The sequence below is a fragment of the Podarcis muralis genome, chromosome 3 (assembly GCF_964188315.1).
Source record: "Podarcis muralis chromosome 3, rPodMur119.hap1.1, whole genome shotgun sequence".
NCBI lineage: Eukaryota > Metazoa > Chordata > Lepidosauria > Squamata > Lacertidae > Podarcis > Podarcis muralis.
Genome location: NC_135657.1, coordinates 114478922 through 114496851, shown reverse-complemented (window position 1 = coordinate 114496851; position 17930 = coordinate 114478922). Strand labels below are relative to the sequence as shown.

Genomic DNA, 17930 nt, shown 5'->3' with positions numbered 1-17930 from the left:
GTAGTTTTTAAGTGCTGAAGTCATCCTTCTAATTTGTCATATTGTGGCTTTTCATTAAAAAGCTGCACACAAATGACACTTTAAATGCAAATCCTAACCTTATCCAAAAGCTTGAAACTATGTCAAGGCTGAATTAAAAGTAGGTGGTGACTTAAAATATACAAATGTAAGTGTCCAGCAATATAAGAACATAACAACTAAAGGGCTTCCATGGTTATGCACATCTTTGATACTTTCTTGGGTGGAAGAATATCTTCAGGCAGAGCAAATCAGTATAGCTGGGTTGTGCTCACTGGAATATCTAGTTGTAGAGTATTAGGACAGACAGACCCATCTTCAAATGTGAGGCTATTGTTTACCATACCTGGCATGCTTTCCCTTTAAAACTGAAGGGAGAAAACATCCTGAACTCCTTGCTTTGTATTGCTTCCATAGTTTTATTTGAACTGTTTGACTCATTTGGGAATGGTTGTGTGCTCTGTTCTGGATAGTGTTGCATTCCTCCTGAAGGATCAAGTTCATTGCTTGAAGGTGCTATTAGATACAACCCTATCTCAGGAGGCCAAAGTGTCTTGGTAGTGCAAATAAGTGGAATATAAATGCTTAAAATAAAATATACCCCAGGTTATTATTATTTCTCTTCCCTTGTTTAGAGGAGGGGGGAAATGTATGGATAATACTGTTCAGATGTGCATATGGGTGAAAGGATAATCCTATTAAGGCCCCAGATTTCCACATTACCCAGGTACTCTGGGTAATAACTTGAGCCAGTACTAGTATGAAGGAAAGCTGCTCATTCCTAGACCCTGCCCCCTTGGGACCTATGCTGCAAACAGAAAAATTAGAGTTAAGATTTGACAAAGGAAACAAGGGCATAAAATGATGATTACTACGATGAGATTATGAATTGCATATTATCAACTCACAGACCTAAGCCACTATCTGTATACCTGCACGAGATCCAGCCATCGTTTGCAGAAAAATTGTATTATTTCAGTGGAGCAGCTATTTATGTTTTTGAAATTCACATCCTAGTTAAGGTCAGATAGTGACCAATTTTAGAATTTAAAATAAGAGCTCACATTCTAAATTTTGTGTGTCAAACCCTGTAGTGACAAGCAATAACCAGTGAAGATTACTACAAATATGTGAGCTAAGTTTCTGTCATGTAATATATCACCCAAATTATGACTCTGTAAAGCTCCTTTAAGTAATATTGAATTAATGGGAAAATTAAGAATATGTTTAAAATACCTCCCATTGAAACAGGAAAAAAATTGCTGAACTTTTGCTGGATTATGACTTTCTTCTAACAAGCCTAAGTAAATGGAAGCCAAAATATGTTTTTAAATATATTCTGGCAGTTAACAGCCTCACAAGTTATCAGCATTCACAATCGTATGCATGCCTACTCAGAAGCAAACCCCTCTGGGTTCAAGGGACTACTCATAAGTATGTGATAAAACTGCAGCCTTAGTCACAAGTTAGATCTTAAGGGAAATGATCTTACATAATACCATTATTTAAATTGGTACATTCCCTATAATGCTATAGGAAAGACAACTTTCTGTGCACTTGGAAAATTAGAGGTCCTTCACCAAACACAACTGAGCAGTAACATAAATTTCACAAAATAGTACCCCAAAATGGTGAATATTCCATTTCCTCCTCCTTACTTCATGAACAATTTCCCAAGCAAAGAACCAAATTATCACGCATATTCTATGGGATGTAGTAATTCAAACAATGCCTGCAATCCTACACACATTTAGCTGGGAGTAAGTCTCACTGAACTCAATGGGACTGAAAAAGCAGACATGTATAGGACTGCGCTGGAAAAAAACCAAAAAGCCAAGTTTCAGCAGAATGTTCTAACTAGAGTCCAAGTGTGAACACACTGCTTTCACATATTAAATTTAATATATCCAGAGAGAATGGCTTCTTACCTTTGAAGTCTACCTCTCCATTCCCATCTGTATCGAATATATCTATTACTCGTTGTACCAGTGGATTCTGTTGTAACTCAGGCAAAGACATGAACTCTTCCACACTCAGAGAACCAGAATTGTCTAAATCAAGCTTTTTAAACCTCTTTCCCAATCGTTTAATCTCATCTGCATCAACTGGGGTGGAAGGAAAGAGAAAAAAGTATATTGTTAGAAACAGTTCACTGTACTATTTTATATGAAGCAATGACACTGTAATGCAGTGGTATTTCTTTAAAAGTATATAGTAACTCTACATACTTCTATACAAAAGGGTTAGCTTTAAACATTACCAATTCAAATTGCTTACCTTTCTTCACAGGGCATGCCATGACACATTTAACCTTACAGCTCACTATAAACTACTGTATGCTGACTCAAATGTTCAAAGGAGTGATAATACTAGCTAATTCTAGTCACATGGCTGCTCAACTATATAAACATCCATCCTGCTTTATCACAGACTCGCTCTGTTAAACCGTATATAACATCATCAAGGATCTTCAAAAAGGAGTCAGCTAATATTCATTCAAAAAGAAATTCAATCATTTAAATCTCGTATCAATTTCAATTTCTTGTGATTAGGTAGAAATAAAAAAGGTGCTATTCAGATACTAGCTTAGATTGCATTCTGAATTCACCACAGCTATCTCTTCTGTAAGAGAAAAGAAAATCAAATCTGTTTTCTTGATGGATGGGATGGGCATGGTCTCATTCCAGGACCTCGTTTCTGCACGAGTACTGAAAAACTTCTAAGTCTGGCTAAAAATTTTCCCTCAAAAGGTGGAACACAATCGATTTTTAAAAGTTTGTTCAAACTACAACTGTTACAAGAAATCAACACCTGAAAAGTTGCGGTCACAATGAAAGGCAGAGTAAAACAGTTTATCTTTACTTGCCATGCATCTAACAGGGAAACAAACCCAAACCTGCCATATAGCAGTTTACAGTGGTGCCCCGCAAGACGAATGCCTTGCAAGACGAAAAACCCGCAAGATGAAAGGGTTTTCCGTCGCAGAGGCGCTTCGCAAGACGAATTTCCCTATGGGCTTGCTTCGCAAGACGAAAACGTCTTGCGAGTCTCGCCATTTATTTATTTTTGCTTCCCCCCCCCCTTTTTCAAAGCCGCTAAGCCGCTAATAGGCTTTTAACAGCTTAGCCGCTAAGCCCGCTAAGCCGCTAATAGCGCTAAATCGCTAATAGTGCTAATCCGCTTAGCCGCCAATGGGGTTGCTTCGCAAGACGAAAAAACCGCTAGACGAAGAGAATCGCGGAACGGATTCTTTTCGTCTTGCAAGGCACCACTGTATAAACAACGATGGCTGCAGAAAATGCTTTATATTTGCAGTTTTACTTCTCCTTTGAACAGAATTCAAATGTGTCTGTGAGAAAACAAGGAATTCTCATATTGAAGGTAGTTTGAGAGAGCAATTCTAACCCTCTGGTGTTTGTTTCTGGGGGGTAAAATGAAGCCCAAGCTCACTAATGATGGGGGAGATGCTTCACCGTCAAAATGGGTCTGATCTGGGTCCCTTGGCACCACTGCACCTTGGCACCACTCCTCAAAACATCCCCCCATTTTTTACCCAGAAATTTGAAAGTGATGGTGGTGTGGCTCAGCTGTTCCAATCATTCCCTAGATAAGGGTTAAGATTGTTCTGTCTGAATATGGTCACAGTATTAATTCTAGCAGAACTTTATTCTGGAATTTTCACATAGGAGTTACATAACATTTTTAAAAAGGTTAAATGTATCATGCAAATAATTAAAAGGGCTGTCAAATGCAGTCAGTCAATTCTGCTGTAATAAAGAAAACCTCATACTGCCTTCAGAAGACACCCAGCTTTAGGTGTCTAAAGTTGAAGTGTAATTTGGAGCTAGGAAACCGCCCACCTCTTTGTATATTTATGCTGTTCAAAATTTATGAAATTCATGTGCAGGAGTAACCACTATGATGAAGATACAACTTATTAATTCTTGTTTCAAATCAAAACATAATAATGAATTCACTGGTGATTTTATGGAGACCACCATTTGTGAAAAGAAGATAAGCCATGCCTATAGGAATATTGTAGGAATTGCTGTGAAAGATGCATTCCTGCACACCATTTCGCTTCTAAACTGCTTGATTTCAATGACTGTGTCAGGATACAGGAAAAGAAAGTGATCCCCCTCAGTATGTAGAACTTCTTGAATCAAGGCCAGAAGACTACAAGAAACCAGTGCAGATGCTTGAAACCTAGATAGGGCAACTTTGTGATTATAAATGACAAAAGGCAAGATGTAACCTTTTTGTAAAGGTTTACAATTTAAAAATGGATCTTTGATAAATTGGGAAGTGGGAGAGAACTCAAAGGAGCTGGTCCTGCTGGCTAAAGACTGAAAGGGTACCCCATAAAACTGTTCTGTTCTTTAGTTACATTCTTATGTCATAGAATCATGTCATATTCAAGAAACCCAGAAGCGTGTCTTAGCCTAACAACCGGGGCTGTGAAATCAGTTTGTGCTGTGCATGGGGTAACGGTAGCCTCCGAGATCTAGAGTAAAAGGAGATATTATTCAAAAGCCCAAATTCACTGTCTCCTAAATGCTGAATAGACACAATATAAGAATGTTTGAAAAAGTTGGTGATCAGTTAGTTTGGTGGTTTTGTTAATATTTCAGCTTGTCTGAATTTCCTCTAGTCCATTCCAGCCTTATACCCATGTTTGATTGGGGAAAGAAAGGATGGAAGAAAGCCAGCAGTCCCATCCTCTTATTTTAAAAATAATAATTCTTGTCTGTCTTATCTTATTTAGGGCAGTGTCACACATTCCTCCAATTTTGGCCCTATTTTTGAAAGCACAGCGTTCTCTTGGTGCATGTAATTATTTCCTATACTACCAGGCCCTCATTCTATTAGCAGTGGTTAGTTTATTGTCTTGTCTCTCTTTTTTGTTTAGATTTGCAAATATTAGTTTTTCCTGATCACCATCTCAATTCTGGAATCAAGTCAAGATCACCCCAGGGCCAATCCGGATTACCAAATCCATTTTGAAATGGGGGGGGGGGCGCGCATGAACAGCCCTACTAACACTGTTGTGCGTGTGTTGAAACATACAGTGTCAACATGAGCAGGGGGAGGGTCATGTCCTTGGGGAGAAAAGTGTGTCTTCGTGTGAGGTGGAAGTCCTGTCTGGCAAGATGATTCTATGTGGAGAGCAGATACATTCACAGGTCTCAGGCTATATAGGAGGTTTCTGAACAGCTAGCATGACACATGATGTACTGGAATAGATGCACATTCTGCACATCAGCATGGGTTTTTAATTGCTGGTTTAGACTCTACCATAAATACGTAAGGGTGCAATTCAATGTTGTGCAAGTGTACTTCCACTTACACAATGGGATTTCATCTCCCTCTCCCCTCTCTCTCACACACACACAGCCCCGCTCCCACCATACCACCAAAATCTGTTCAATCCCCTAACCTTTGAAATTGATTGTGAAGTGTGAGGACGTCTCACTGTGCAAGTGGAATTCCATTCTGCTTGTGCACAAACTTTGTTGGATTCAACCTCAAGCATTCACTGAAGAAGCATACATTATAAGAAAGCAATAACTAAAAACTGCACTAAGACATACTTCATACAATTTCGAAATAAGCTATAAAGATGTTACAATTACATTATACAGAGCCTTCAAAGTCACAGCTTAGTAGAAAAAAGTGTTAACGTAGGTTTGAACTTACAATGTGAGCACATTTCCAGTGGGTAGCTTGCCTCATTTCCCTGAAAAAAAGGGGGGAAACAAAGTTACAAATGCACCTTTATAGACAGTTTGTGAAGTTAAGTAATAACCTTTTATATACCTATTTTTGTTTCCTGTTCTTATTTCCAAAACCACATACACCAGAAATTTCATTCTAAATCATTAATAGGTAGTGGTGCCACCTCTGGTTGCTGCCTTCTTGGCACAGACCTGCAACAAGGCCTCCTCGGAGGGGATTCTCTGTTTGTGGAATCTCCTTCCTGCTAAGCTGTATCCCTCACTATTAACTATTCAAAAACATCCTGTTTACTTAAGCATTTGATGCCTGAAAGTTACTGGATATGGTAACCTTGAAATTAATAACTGTGAGGTACATTATTATTTAAATGTTTTTAGATGCTCTAAATGATTATTTTTAACATGTTTATTTTTTTATTTAAAATTGCATTGCTCTAACATTTTGATGTTTGTCACCATGGGCTGCTTTGGGAGGAAAAGTGGGACAGAAATATAATAAATAATAATTCCTGATATACTGAATTTATTCCCAGGAAAAACATCAGCAGCTAATAAAAATCCTAATGAAAGAGTAAATCAATTTACATATAAAATATGTAAGAACAGAACAGGTCCAAGTCTAAATACATCTCAAGATTTTACATGCTATATATGGAAAAAACACCCTGAAACACTATGAGTACTAGCCAACCAGGTATTACTCAAAGTACACTCACTAAGATCAATGGATTGTAGTAACAAGCCTGTTTATTTCAATGTGTGCACTGTGAGAATGACTTAGATTGATGTTATTGTATTATGACATTTCCAGAGCTGATTTCTGAGTTCCAGCACCTCTCAGGTGGGTGCCATTGTCATTATAAGATAACAAGGGAGGTGTTCATGATGAGTTCCAGCACCTCTTTTTCTAGAAAAATAAATGTTCAATAACCTTTATTGAACATTTGTACAGTAGCCTTTCAGCTGAGTCAGAGCAGAATGCACAGAGTTCACGGTAGTATTGTAACAAAAAAAGAAAAAGACAAGAGCTCTTGGCTCCTGAAAAGAATTCTATTTAGGTAGTCATTTGATTTAACTGAATCCTCAGATGTGCTCTTTTTCCAGGGGTAAAAAGGTAAAGGTAAAACACCCCTAGACGGTTAAGCCCAGCCAAGGGCGACTATGGGGTTGTGGCGCTCATCTCCCTTTCATGCCGAAGGAGCCGGCATTTGTCCACAGACAGCTTTCTGGGTTATGTGGCCAGCATGACTAAACCACTTCTGGGGTACAATGCTTGTGGTTCTAAAGGTTCAAATTACTTCTGAGCTCCTGGCTATTTGGGGTCACTTGGAGAATGGAAATAATCTCAACTAACAGTGCTGCCTTTGAAAAAGAGTGCAAGCTTGAAACACCTCAAGCAGGTGAATTAAACAAACAATTCTGTAAATAAACTATCAGCACATAAAAGGTATGCCTCTTTCCTTTTTTGTCACCATTTTGATGATGTCTCTCTCCCGTCTTCCCACCCCAAATACCTATCCAAAGAACTGACCCTTTGGTGGTGATACATTTTTCCATCAGCTAACAAGTCTTCGTATACAAAATTCACAACCTAATTCACAGCTCAAATCACTTTATCTACCATAAATCCTCCCAATTACCTCTAAGGTGTGAAGGCAATACCACCTGGGCCTCCAAATCCTATAGCTTTGCTCTTAGACTTAAAGGTGTACAAGCAACTTGAAATTGCACAACAAGCTATGCTATTTTATCAAATCGGCACACATCCTCAACATTTCTATGTGGCTGGCAGCCAACATAGCTGCTAATTGCAAAGAACATGGAGGTGGATCAGAAGAAAAACACTGCTTTTTCACAGTACAGTTCCCAAAGCCTAATTATGTGCTGAACCTGGGTATACAAAGCTACCATGAGCATGTGCCACCCTTAAGTCATCTTTGAGGCTTTTAGCACAGTAACTGGTCAAAGTGAGAGCCTGGTCAGTGATTTGGATCCAAATATACCCTTCCTGCAAATATCAGAGCTCCTTTGATTGGTGGAAGGGTCTCTAGCAGAGGCTCTCACTGGAGGAAGGGTGGTGATTTTCACCTAGCACCCCTTACACTCACTCACTCTCACTCTCACTCTCACTCACTCTCACTCTCTCTCTCTCTCTCTCTCTCTCTCTCACACACACACACACACACACACACACACACACTCACTAACAAATTAGAGTGGTATCTTGGTTCTCAAACTTAATTCGTTCTGGGAGTCCGTTTGACTCCTGAAACTGTTGGTGCAGCTTCCGATTGGCGTAGCTTCCTGCACTCAAGCAGAAGCCGCTTTGGACATTCAGCTTCCAAAAAACATTCGCAAACCAGAACACTTACTTCCAGGTTTGTGGCATTTGGGAGCCGAATTGTTTAGCAACTAAGCTGACATACCAATAATGGAACAACCAAAACATAAAACCAATTAAACACACAGTAACTGGAGTAAAAACTCAAATAAAACCAAATCAAATCTAGCATTAGTCCCAAGCACCTGCTTATCACTTTGTCACAACAGAGTTTGGGTTTTTTTCACTCACAGAGAAACTGCAAAAGATGGCACCAAGAACGTTAAAAGTCACTCAAGGATAAAACACACCTATTTCTACAAACACCATAGAACAACTCAGTTATTCTGGCATAACCAAGTAAATAAGTACTGAGAGAGAAAAGTACAGACACTATCAAATCTATACAGTTTATAATATACCAGGAGTAAGCCCCAATGGATTTAATAGAACTGACTTCTGAGTAGACATGGTTAGGATTATGCAGTAGCATGTGTCATTATGGTCAGATCTGCTTTCTCTAGGTGGACACAATTCATGCATCACCCCAAACTGAGCAAATGCAGGTGTGCCTACCATATAGCTGTACATTGCTTAGCTAGAGTGTAGACCAGTGACTATGTTCAAACACTGTGCAGGTTTATTCCAAAAAATCCATATTAGGGAAATATTTTTATAAAGCCAACCAAAATATTACAAGATAGGGTGCAAGCTTTTGTATTCTCCGGAACTCTTTATCATGTTAGATTAGGGATTGTGAATTCATTTCAGCCAGCGGACCTCATTGCCTCATGGGCAACCCTGCATGGGCCCCATGCCAGCAGTGGCTGCAGCAACAGATGTGACTTCTATCTTTCTGCGGTAAGCTATAGTTCAGCAACATAAACTCAGCAGTTTACATCCCTCTATCCAGGCAAGCAAAATACATTACTACAGTTCAAACACACAGTACAGTCAAGGTAAAGAACCAGACAAGAGAGGCTGGCAGTCTGCATTTGATCCCAAGGTCTGAGGCTCCACACTTCTGGATGAAATGGTAAACAGAGCAATTAAGTGGGGGGGGGGGAGGGGGGAAATTAATTGATATGGAAGCCCTAGAATCTGCATCCGGTCACAGTATTAAGAGGGAATGGAAAAGGAAGTTACGGACTTCAAATGGGGTTCTTTAGGTGCAATGCATGTATCAGGTTGTAACAAGGTCTTCTGAAAATAAGAAGCATAATAATGTTCAACTCTCCAGACTGGTAATATAGCAAACTCAGAAAAGTGCACAGCTAACGTCAATATTTTTATTTTTCTTCTTAACAACAGAGGAATCTGGTCAAACTTTTGAGGGAGGATGAAAAAGGAGACTTCAAGCAGTGAAGATTTTCTAACCTGATACTGAAAGGTTAGTATTAAGATCACTGAAAACCAGAGGACAGAAAGAGAGGTCTACAGCTGACGGACACTTAACCTGGGGAGCAGTTGTCTATGACTCACTAACTATTTATAGTCATGGAGAGGAATCAACTTAAGACTTGGCTGTAATGCACAGATCTATCACAGCAGTAGATCTCAGGAATGGAGACATCGGAGTTTAAATCACAGGCCCTTAAAATGTTTGACCATTTAAAAGTATTTGGTCAAAGTAAAAAGTATTTACTTTCAACACAAAAACTTAAAGTTCCTCTGAGCTATTTTGCCCTATTATCAAAAACAATGAATGCTGAGGCCTACACATCACTAGGCCACTGTAGTCCAAAGAGATGTTTGATTGCCATGACACTTCTTGAAAAGTGGAGAGAGAGAGAATGTGGTCCTTTTACTGAGCAAGCACACAGAGAGAAAAAAGTTAGGCAACACAAATATTTTAATTTGAAAACTACACAGCAGTCTAACCTATGTGCAATAAAAACAAAACAAAACAGAGAAAAGACGTTTAGACAGAATGGCTAATGAACACAATGACCTGCTTGGCCAACCCTTTAGTGAAAAGCAATGCTAAGCATATAGAGAAATATCAAACGTACTTTTCATTGATTTGGAGGCTATGTGGTCTACCAAACCATGTTGCTTTGATGGAATGTGCTGTTACCAACAACCCATGGGGTAGGAATGAAACTGTATAAGTCAAGTAAGACACCTACGGTCTTCTGCCTCAAAAGAAAAAGTTTCATGTTACCTCAGCATGACTAGACATAAATTAAATGGGATTCAGTTGGTAAGAGAATCACATTTTGTTCCAGAGGCAAGTTATATCTCCCCACTTTCAAGCAAATTAGGACCTGTGTGTAGTGGAGCATCTGCAACAGGAGCAATCTTTTCTCTTTTAAAAAAACACTGATCCCGAGGAACCATTCAAAAGCGAACTCACTATTTTCCTATGATTGCTTAAAAGAGAATTGCATAATTATGTTGTTCCTACTCTCCCTCTCTCTCTCTCTCTCTCTCTCTCTCTCTCTCTCTCTCTCTCTCTCTCTAGAAGGGAGTATTAAGTTGAAGGTATGAGAGAGATCAATGAACCAACAGAGAATGTGGAAAGGAATGTGGAAAACATGATGCATGGAAACAGGCAGCTTTGAAAAACAGGTCATAATATATGTGAAATTTTCATTTTTACTATTTTACTGTGTCAATGAAATTAGGAAGAAATGCTCCACCTGCTCAAATTACAGCCAAGGAAGCAGTGGATTAGGTATTAGACTGGACTCTTGGTTCCCTAGAATTGATGGATGAGTTACCATAGTAAAATGACAGTGTCCATCTTAGTGGACATTGTATTGACACATTACCTCAGTCAACATGAATCACTCTCCCTCTGCTCCCACAAGAAGCGCTACAGTAAAATTACACTTTGTCGCTTCTTAGAATTGAAACTTGGCAGAGAGAAAGGAAGGTAAGCTATTGCCAAAAACAAAACAAAGGAAGGATGTAAGATGATAGTTTTGCCCAACATTTAAGTATTCTTGAATCAAGAAAGAACTTATAAACTTAGTGTGTTCATATGCATTTCACCTTCAAAATAAATTTTAGTTTGTACATCATGTAAACACCATACATGATGTCTGCTGATAATAATAACTCTTGTTTATGGGTTAATAGGAAAAAACAACACTACCCTCAGTCCAGACATGCAATCTAGAAATTCCAATTTCTGAAAACGTCTTTACTGCTTTTGGACATTCAACAGAATTCAGTTACAGACGTCACAGAATGGATATTATCTAATGCCTTTCATGGAGACATTCCTTCTATCCACAGAAGACTTTTTGAGCTAATGAAGGAATCTCACCCTTGAAGAGGGTTAAGCAACTTTTGCCAATTTCCTCAGCCCGCCCCATCTGAACTTTGCCATTTGTCTCTATTGCTCTCTGTCTCTCTAAAGCACTTTGAGGTTTTTTCCGAAATCTAGCAGCATATAAATTTAATGGCATAAATTAATACTTTATTTATTTATTAGAATATATACCAAAATGTATCAAATCAGTTCACAACGACAACAGTAAAAATAAAATAAAACTATACAATAAAAGCATAAAATGCTAAAAAGTTAAAAACAGCAAAGTTAAAAACAAAGATCAGTAACCCATTGTGGGAGATACCTCTCTTCATTGTCTGCATAGGCCTGGCAGAACAGAAGTTTTCAGCCAGCAATTTAGAGGGAGATTTCCATCTCAACAAAACAAAGCTTTTGGAGGGGTTGAGGATTTAGTGACTGAAAAAGTAAGATTTTGGCTCATGGGGTTGGAAACAAAATGAAAGAAAATGGGGCATCTGTCTTTGGATGTGGGGTAAGAAGTGGTGGGTCTGGATTCTGCCTGCTTCACTGCCTCACCTGCAAATGGGGTTTGTTTGGGGGAAAGTTCTCTCTGGAGGGAGGGAGAGATGGCAAGGTAGCTGGGGATAGTTCTGAGCTGGCCAGATAGTCTGCAAATAATTTTTCCCAAGAGGAGAGAAATTAATGACATCCCTTTTCTGAACTTGCTACAATTCTTAAAATGCACATTTTGGCCAGACAGTTATGATCAACTCCTAGTCTTAATTTCAATGTCTGTTCTCAGTCTTACAAGAGCTTCTTTTTGTCAAAAGCTCATCCTAAATTATTCCTCCCCACCCCAGAAGCCAGGCATCCCCTTTAAAATCCTGATTTATACACTCGATACAACAGTACAATGGTTTGAAGGACTGGGAAACAAGTTGTGAGCTCACACACTCCCTCTTTCCCCATGACTGCCTGTTTAAGGCTACCCCTAGTTTGCTGTGGCAGCTAAACACCAAACCATGAGCATCACTTGCCCTCTCTACCAAAGTGGAAATTTATTTCAGAACTATGGTTTCCGCTGATGGTTTGGAGAACAAAGCAAAGGGTAATCTATAGTTTTGAAACTCAGGTGTCACAGCAAACTAAACAGAAAAAGAGATGGAAGTTGTGTTTGTTAATGATGTAGAGCAGTGGACGGCAACAGTAGATGCCCAGAGGACTTCTGAGTAGAGGGGGGAGGAGAGAAGGCTGAGGGTACACTCCAAAATGGAGGGTGTTTGAAAAAGGGTGAGAGCCTGCAAGCAAGGGGTGACATAACTGGGCTCCTGAGCCCTGCAGGGTGCCGCAGAAAGAATGTAGTTGGTCAAAGGAGCAGTGGACTCAAAAGGTTGAAAACCTCTGATTCAGAGAATAATTTAAATTAAGATACCATGTTTAGGCAAGATCTGAGGTTTAAAAAACTGATAAACTGTATATAAAGAGAGCCTCCTGGTAAAGATTTTAGATTAAAAAATCACATGTCAGTCCAATTTTAATGGTTATGATTTTCACCAATAAGTTAAAATAAGTGACCTTCTATAAGTGACCTTCAGTACTAAAGGAATTCAAATGAAGATTAATACCTCTTGAACAGAGCATTTAAAAATGTAGACATCAGAGATAATGAACCACGGCAAAGGGGATTGCAGGATTTAGGATTATAGCCAGGATCAGGTCAGGTTAAAGCTGTTACAGCATTCAGCCACTGTTACGCTTCAGCACCAATGATTTTTAGTCTAGTTGTGATTATAGCATGCTTTATTGAACTAGAACAGTTTTTTACTTCTTCCACTTTCCTAAAATAACTGGCAATGCCAAGATCAACAGGGGTTTTGTGGGAGCTCTAGAGAACAAGCATTTATGAGGAGGAGGATGAGAAGAGGCAGACACTATATTCAGTAATCCCACCCTCCCCAGTGTCAGCTCCAGAGCGGGGGTTGGGGGGTTGGGGAGGGGTTAGAGGGGGCACAGGGAGTAATCACCAAAATCATACCTCCATTCAGTTACTGAGGTTGAGTCTGGATCCCACCCAGGGTAGTTTGAGAATCTTAACAGTAGTGTATGATAAACACAAGAGTAGCTATTTTGTAGTTACTTTTCAAAACACTTCTTTACAATCCTCTTATGACATACTGTGTATGTGGCTCATTTTTGTCTAGGATTAGCTCAAACCAACTAGCAGCTATTTTAAAGGAAGCACTGAACCCCTGTTTCTGCCATGTAGTACTTTGGGCCAGCTAATGCAACTCCTGCTTTTATTATCATTAGTTAAGTACAAACTACACTTAATACAGTGGCTACTGCCAGGAATTTTGGCTCAAGGAGGGTGGAAGAGGATTGTGCTTCTCTCACTTCTAATTTACTATTGCAAGAACCTAAGAGCAGGAATCTGTCTTTTTTTGCTTATGCTATTCTGTAAAGCAAAACACTGGTAAAGTGAAAGTGAAAGTAAAAGATAACTTACCTGACTAGATTTCAGAATCAGGTTTGGTTTACCCCATGTTGAATCACAGGTGTATAGTTGTGGGGTGTTTTTTTTACATTTTATTTGTTTTTTACATAAACCAAGTTGAACATTATCAATAAAAATAAATAGCAATAGTAAAGATACAAAAATGCAAAATGAATAACATTTTTCATTGTATTATAATAATTTCTTGTGTATAAGATGCTTACTAACTTTTTTTTATCCTAACAAATCCTCCAAATTCACCATGTGACTAGCTGAATACCTAGTTAAGCTGATTTCAACTACAACAATGTTCTTCCCCCAAAACATGAGCTTACAGTCACCATCTTTTGCACTAAGCAAGATTGATAAATATTCTAATAGCAGGCTCTGGTAACAGAAAATGAAGGCTTCCACAAAGCTGCCACTTACTGCAGCCTTTGGACAAGAAAGTGATTAGGTCAGAAAAGGAAGCCAGAAAGCGTGCATTCAGCATGCTCCTATATTTAAAATGGAGGTGCTTACCTGTGCTTTCTCTCATCACTGGGCGACAAAGGTAAGAGGAACCAATTCATATACTAGCATTAAGAATGTATCCTTTTTGAGTTGAGCCAAGTTCAGTAACATGGGTGAAAATTCTAATATTCTATAAGCTTTTTTCACATGGTTATCTCTGACCAGACCCACATGGGCAATGCTTCACTTCTCTGATCAGCTATGTGTAGCACAGTATGCTTAAAACCACAGCATCAGGGTAACAGAGTGTCCTAGCTCCCCCTGACTGAAAAAGAACTGAAACTCACAACTGCAGTTTTGCTGAAGGTTTTTCTTTTCAGACCAGACTGGTACATAAGGCAAGTCACAGGTTACAAGAGTCAGTGGGTATAAGAGAGCCAAAAGGCATGGCTAAGCATGAGCTAAGATGTTGAACCAACAAGCTACACATCCCCTTTGAAGAGTGGTGCAAGCACAGCAAACAGGTGAGTTCCTAGACTGGACAAGCAGTCCTTCTACTGGGTTAGGTTTGAACATGCCAGAGATTCTGTGTTCTAGGCAATGGATAAGGGGGTAAGGACCAGCTCAGGATAAGGGGTAAGGACCAGGGACGCGGGTGGCACTGTGGGTTAAACCTCAGCGCCTAGGACTTGCCGATCGCATGGTCGGCGGTTCGAATCCCCGCGGCAGGGTGCGCTCCCGTTGCTCGGTCCCAGCGCCTGCCAACCTAGCAGTTCGAAAGCACCCCCGGGTGCAAGTAGATAAATAGGGACCGCTTACTAGCGGGAAGGTAAACGGCGTTTCCGTGTGCTGCGCTGGCTCGCCAGAGCAGCTTCGTCACGCTGGCCACGTGACCCGGAAGTGTCTGCGGACAGCACTGGCTCCTGGCCTCTAGAGTGAGATGAGCGCACAACCCTAGAGTCTGTCAAGACTGGCCCGTACAGGCAGGGGTACCTTTACCTTTTTAAGGGCCAGTTCAGCATCTGAGAGACTCCCAGCTACCTCCTCAGGAGATGGCTCTTGTGCAACCAGGGGAAGTACCAGAGGCAGCTGCTTGGCCTGCAATGCTTGGGCAGCCATATCTGAGGGGTTGGAGACAGTGATTTCTTCTGACAGATTGTGGATCTCCACCCCCAAGCCCACTAGGATCACACACCTCTAGGGATTTAGCCACCATGAATGCAAACAAACCAGCAGTGGCAGAGCTTCATGCTCTGGCACCGGAGGTGGGTGGGCAGAGAGCAGGCGGGGGCGTGGTGGGTGCGCATCCCAGGGGCGCGCCGCCTGCAGGGGCATGGTGCCCAGTGCGAGTGGGGGGCAGCCATGATGGCACCCCACCGTGATAACGCTGCCGGGGGGGCAGTGCACTCCCCCCGCACCCCTCTTCCTTCACCAGTGCACACCAGGACCCTCTCCTGTGGTCCTATGCAAGTGCTAACTTCTCCCCTCCCAAAACCTAGTAGCAGTTCTTTCAACTAGAGTGACTCTGTAGTTCTACTAGCACTGAAAAATCAACAATACAATACTAATGATAACTGTCTATCCTAGCACTCTCCATATTTTCTGGGGAAAGGTGAGTGCACTGTCCCCCCAAAAGTATATTCTTCCAAACCTGTGTGAATATGCATGAATACATCCATCACCACATACATGTTTTTAATAATACATTTCAGGCTGTGAAGTGGTTTTTACCCCATAAAACAAAATCAGAATTAAAAAGGAGAAAAAGCCTTCTCTGCTTTCTTCAATCTACCCATAAATTTTCAATTTTCAAGAGTGCTCTGATTAGCAAAGGAATAAGATGTACTTGCATCAAAACTATCTCATGGTTCTAAATCAGAAAACGATAGGTTCATGCAACACTAAGCCATGGTTAACCACAAGTTAACTCATAAATGACCAAAGAAACTGCAGCTTGCTTCGTGCATGCTTTTTGTTATTGTCTTCCAGGTGCTCTAGCCTTGTGCCTTAATGAGCATCCTGGATGGGTGGCCAAACAATCTACAGTTAAGAAAGGAACAGTGCTTTGCACATAATGCCAAGCAGTAGTTAAAATAAACCAAGGTTTTTAAATCAACAAACAGTGAGTTCAAATAAGTTTTTTGACAGTAAGCAAACCTAGTTAAGCCACTAGGAAAAAAATCAAATGATTAAACACACAGTACAGTGGTGCCTCGCAAGACGAAAAGAATCCATTCCGCGAGTCTCTTCGTCTTGCGGTTTTTTCGTCTTGCGAAGCAAGCCCATTAGCGGTTTAGCGGATTAGCGCTATTAGCTGCTTAGCGGATCAGCTGATAAGCGGCTTAGCGGACCAGCCGTTAAGCGGTTTAGCAGATCAGCTGATAAGCGGCTTAGCGGCTTGGGGGGGGGAACCCTGCAGGAACTCGCAAGACATTTTTGTCTTGCGAAGCAAGCCCATAGGAAATTCGTTTTGCGAAGCACCTCCAAAACGGAAAACCCTTTCGTCTAGCGGGTTTTCCGTCTTGCGAGGCATTCGTCTTGCGGGGCAGCACTGTAGTTTAATAAACCTTTACTTAAGCTGCAATCCTAACTCCACTTACTTGAGAGTAAGCCCCACTGAATTCAATAGGACCTACTTTGAGTAGACATGGTTAGGATTGCACTGAGTGTTGTATGCAAACCAGGCTATTCTCTTTCAGATAACCTGCCTCAAACAGATTTTGAGGGTAATATAGGATAACCACACGTTTGCTAATATAAGCTCCTTGGCGGAATGGTAGGGTGTAATGTGATTAAATAAATGTGTGGTAGAGCTATGGGATATGGCGGTTCCAACAAAGCCTAGAAACCAGTGTTAGAAACTCATATATAAGCCAGGCGCCAAATGGCTTCTTAAACTAAGGTTGCAGTCGCCAAAACAGAATGTATACTTGCCATTTGGGGGCAAGATGGCTCTAAAGGAATATTCTTCACAAGTGTGAGCAGGGCAGTGTGGTGGGGTAAGTGAAGGCAAACTACAACAATCAACTATAACATTTTTCACTGCTCCTACTCAGGAGCACAGAAAAAGCATTTTGGTTCCTGAAATTCATTCTGATTGTGCATGTAAAATATAACTGATAGAATTCTACAGGATGGGGTATCAGTGTGTGTCAAGATCCAATGATCCCCAGGCATGAATCTCCAGATGACGGAGATGTCAGGTGCCATGCTATCACCCAGGCATCTTCACTTGGTTGCAAGTGGCCAATAGTCAGGTGCAAAAGCACCTGGCGCCTTGTTAATTTCAAACACTGCCAGAATCATCTCTGAAGCCCACCTAGAAACCTCTGTAAACAGGAGAAAACCTACCACTCTCCTATTCATCTTTATTTTTGTTTAACAAAACTGAAGTGCCTGGATGGAACACCGTTGGATATAAGCTGCTCTGGTGTTTCTTAAAGAAGAGTAAGTAACATAATGAGCAAGGTACACCAAATTAAAGAGAAATGAGCTCAAGCTGGAGGTCCACACTCCACGATTATTATTTTTTTTAATCAGATAGGTAAATTAACATAATTTATCAGTATTTCTAAGTGTTTTTGAAACAGCCTTGTATTTAGGCACTATCCTGACAACCACAGGCAAGTGCATGGCAAATGAACAGGCTGGTGGAGAAGGCATGAAGCA

The 17930-nt window shown here is 40.5% G+C and overlaps 1 protein-coding gene across 2 annotated transcripts in view; it reads right to left on the bottom strand.

The window, feature by feature from the left end:
• Positions 1 to 17930, bottom strand: part of PPP3R1 (protein phosphatase 3 regulatory subunit B, alpha) — a 41324-nt gene that overhangs the window by 7235 nt on the left and 16159 nt on the right. For both annotated transcript variants that reach the window (XM_028722051.2, XM_028722052.2), the window contains 2 exons: positions 5716 to 5755; positions 1947 to 2123 (listed from right to left, as the gene is read on the bottom strand). In XM_028722051.2, coding sequence (XP_028577884.1) covers positions 1947 to 2123; positions 5716 to 5755 — 217 coding nt within the window. The remainder of the gene's footprint in view (positions 1 to 1946; positions 2124 to 5715; positions 5756 to 17930) is intronic.